At 53.8% G+C, this 2,703-nt stretch overlaps 1 protein-coding gene across 1 annotated transcript; it reads right to left on the bottom strand.

Annotated features, from left to right (window-relative positions):
• Window positions 1-285: 285 nt before the first annotated feature.
• LOC109777060 (putative cyclin-dependent kinase F-2) lies at window positions 286-1,856 on the bottom strand. Its single transcript, XM_040402010.3, has one exon. It carries the CDS (start codon window positions 1,753-1,755, stop codon window positions 631-633), a length of 1,125 nt encoding a protein of 374 aa, XP_040257944.1. The 5' UTR covers window positions 1,756-1,856; the 3' UTR covers window positions 286-630.
• Window positions 1,857-2,703: the final 847 nt, after the last annotated feature.

Below are 2,703 nucleotides of genomic sequence, written 5' to 3'. Positions count from 1 at the left end.
AATAGAAATAGAAGCAGAAAATATAGCTGGATACCAGGCAGTTGATCTTCTTTGATCTACCAGCAGAAAATAAAGATGTTGCAAGAAAGGGCGTGGACAAAACTGATCCACGACAAATGAGTCTTCTGTACTAGACACAATTTCGAATATCCAGTGAAATTCATGCTTTCCAGACAGAATGTAAGGCTTGTAAATCTTGTGGTGTTTGCCTTGTATCAAGATCTTGTGGATGTATCTTTTTGTGTGAAATATATGTATCTATATGTCCAGTTTGTACCGCTCTAATGTGACGGAAGTTACACACTTGTTTTTTTACTAGAAAAGGCAAACCATTGTCTACCTTATGCATTCAAAACGAGCATTACTCCTTTGGGGTGTTCTTGTAATACCCTTTCTAATCAATGAATTTGGTAGCTCTTCTACCAACATTCGAAAAGCCAGAGCCCAGATTTTTTTTTTGCTTTTGGAAAAGGAGGAAGACCCCCTGCCTCTGCATCTGGGCGATGCATGCAGCCAGACACAATTTACTCTGCTCTGGACGCACTAAATTATCATCCAAGCATACTATTTTGCATCAGAAAAGTTCTAAGCATCGATGGATCAAGGCACAAGAACGAGATCTCTGCGACTTCATGCGGCCGGTGGAGCGGTCAGCGGCACCTTCTTCCTGATCAACGTCTTCTTGGCCGTGACTCTCTTTCTGGGAGGCATCAACGGAGCGAACTCCACCACCTCCTCCTTTATGGACACCGCCATCGTGTCGATCTTGGCAGCAGCAGTAGGAGCAGTAACGGTGGCGAACCACGGGAGCTTCAGCGCGGCGGCCGCCGTCAGCCGGTTGTCGGGGTTGCATGTAAGAAGACCGTTGAGGACCTCGAATCCCTCCGCAGACAGCGTCTCCACCGGGAACAGATCTCGCGGCGTGCTCTGCTGCCCCGGCACCAGCGGCGGCGGGGCGGTGTGTGGCAGCGACGTGAACCCCGGCCACGTCGTGTCGTCTGGCACGCCCACCACTTGGAAGATCCTTTGGAACAGAGAGATGAATTCGTCGGCCCGGAAAATCCTCTTGCCCGAGAGCATCTCCGCCATGACGCACCCAAGAGACCATGTGTCGACGAGCGCGTCGTAGTCCTCTTTCCCTAGGAGCATCTCGGGCGCCCGGTACTCGCCCATGCCAACCTCCTCCTCGTACGGCGGCGCCTCCGACATGGACATGGCGACGCCGAAGTCGCAGATCTTGACGACTTCCCCTCCGACGAGGATGTTAGCAGGATTGATGTCGCGGTGGACGATGTGGCACCTGTGCATCTTCTTGGCGGCCGTGAGGAGTTGCCACATAAAGGTGCACACCGTGGCCTCCGGGAGCCCGCCGCCCCTCTCGCTCAGGAGAAGTTTGAGGCTCTTGCCCTCGACGTAGTCCATGACGAGGCAGAGCTCGTCGGTCACGTAGTCGAGCGTGACGCCGCGGAAGCCGACGATGTGCGGGTGGCCGCCGCAGGCCTCGAGGAAGCGGGCCTCCCGCAGCACCTCGTGGGGGTCGGCGGGGTCGTGGAGGGACTTGATGGCGACGAGCTGGTCGGTGGCGCGGCACCGCGCCTTGACGACGGCGCCGAACTTGCCTTTGCCGAGGCACGACTCCTGGTCGTAATCATAGGTGGTCCCGACGACGACGCGCCTCCTCTTCCGGCACATCGCGCCCGGCTGGCTGGCGTGGCCGTCGAGGGACGCGGCGGGCCGCTTGCAGGTGAACGCCATCGGATCGATCGGGGCGCTGAACAGAGATGACGGAGACAGGGGAGAGCGCGTCTGATCCAGGAGGAGTGGTGGTGGCGGCGACGAGATGGACGACCGGCATCGTACTATGGCCCTGTTTGTTTCAAAAGTCTTACGACTTTTTTAAGTCTCAACTTATCTTATAAGCCCCGAGTCCCTACCTGTTTGTTTATAGGGACTTATCGTGGGTTAGAGGTTATTAAATGACGTGCTAAAAGACCTAAATCACCACTATAAGTCCCGATAAGTTCCTCCCTGAGAGTCTTTTTTGATAAGTCCCAAATCACCACTTTAAGTCCCTATAAGTCCCTCCTGTTTGGTTTAGATGGGACTTATAGGGACTTTTTAAAGTCCCTAAACCAATAAGTCCCTGGAAACAAACACCCTCTACATATACACACACTGAATCGACGGCGACTCGGTTTCCGTCATCCCGACAGATTCCCGGAGGAGTTACGCTGGCTGTGAGGTGGCCCCAACGCGTTTTGTTTCGTTTGCTTGGCGTTTGCGTTCCTGGGGAAACAAAGTCAAGCTTATAGCTGGCCAAACGGGCCGTGCTAACTGGGCCGGCCCAGTACCACGCAGGAACGGCACGGCCCAGGCACGGCACGGCCCGGGCTAAACGGGCCAGGCACCGCACGCGGCACGCCATGGGCCGTGCCTAGGCCTGGAGGCTGGGTACGCGGGCCGGCACGGCACGACCCGTTTAACTTTTTTTGAAATCTATCTATACCTACTATTAAAAGGAATAGGTATTCTTGGTTTGGTTTAGTCCTTTTCGTTTGGCACACGCTAAGCGATCTGGGCTAGGTGCTTGTATGTTGATGGGCCTTTTATGGGCACATTATGCTTGCACAAAACATCAATTTTTCCCGTTGCAACGCACGGGCATATGTGCTAGTATATAAATAAATATGTCCTATATAAATA

Source organism: Aegilops tauschii, chromosome 3 (genome assembly GCF_002575655.3).
Source record: "Aegilops tauschii subsp. strangulata cultivar AL8/78 chromosome 3, Aet v6.0, whole genome shotgun sequence".
Taxonomy (NCBI): domain Eukaryota; kingdom Viridiplantae; phylum Streptophyta; class Magnoliopsida; order Poales; family Poaceae; genus Aegilops; species Aegilops tauschii.
The sequence above is the reverse complement of the archived record's forward strand: the minus strand, read 5'-3'. Positions and strand labels throughout refer to the sequence as shown.

Coding starts and splice junctions, on each gene's coding strand:
- LOC109777060 (XM_040402010.3), bottom strand. CDS start 1,755: ATGGCGTTCACCTGCAAGCGGCCCGCCGCGTCCCTCGACGGCCACGCC.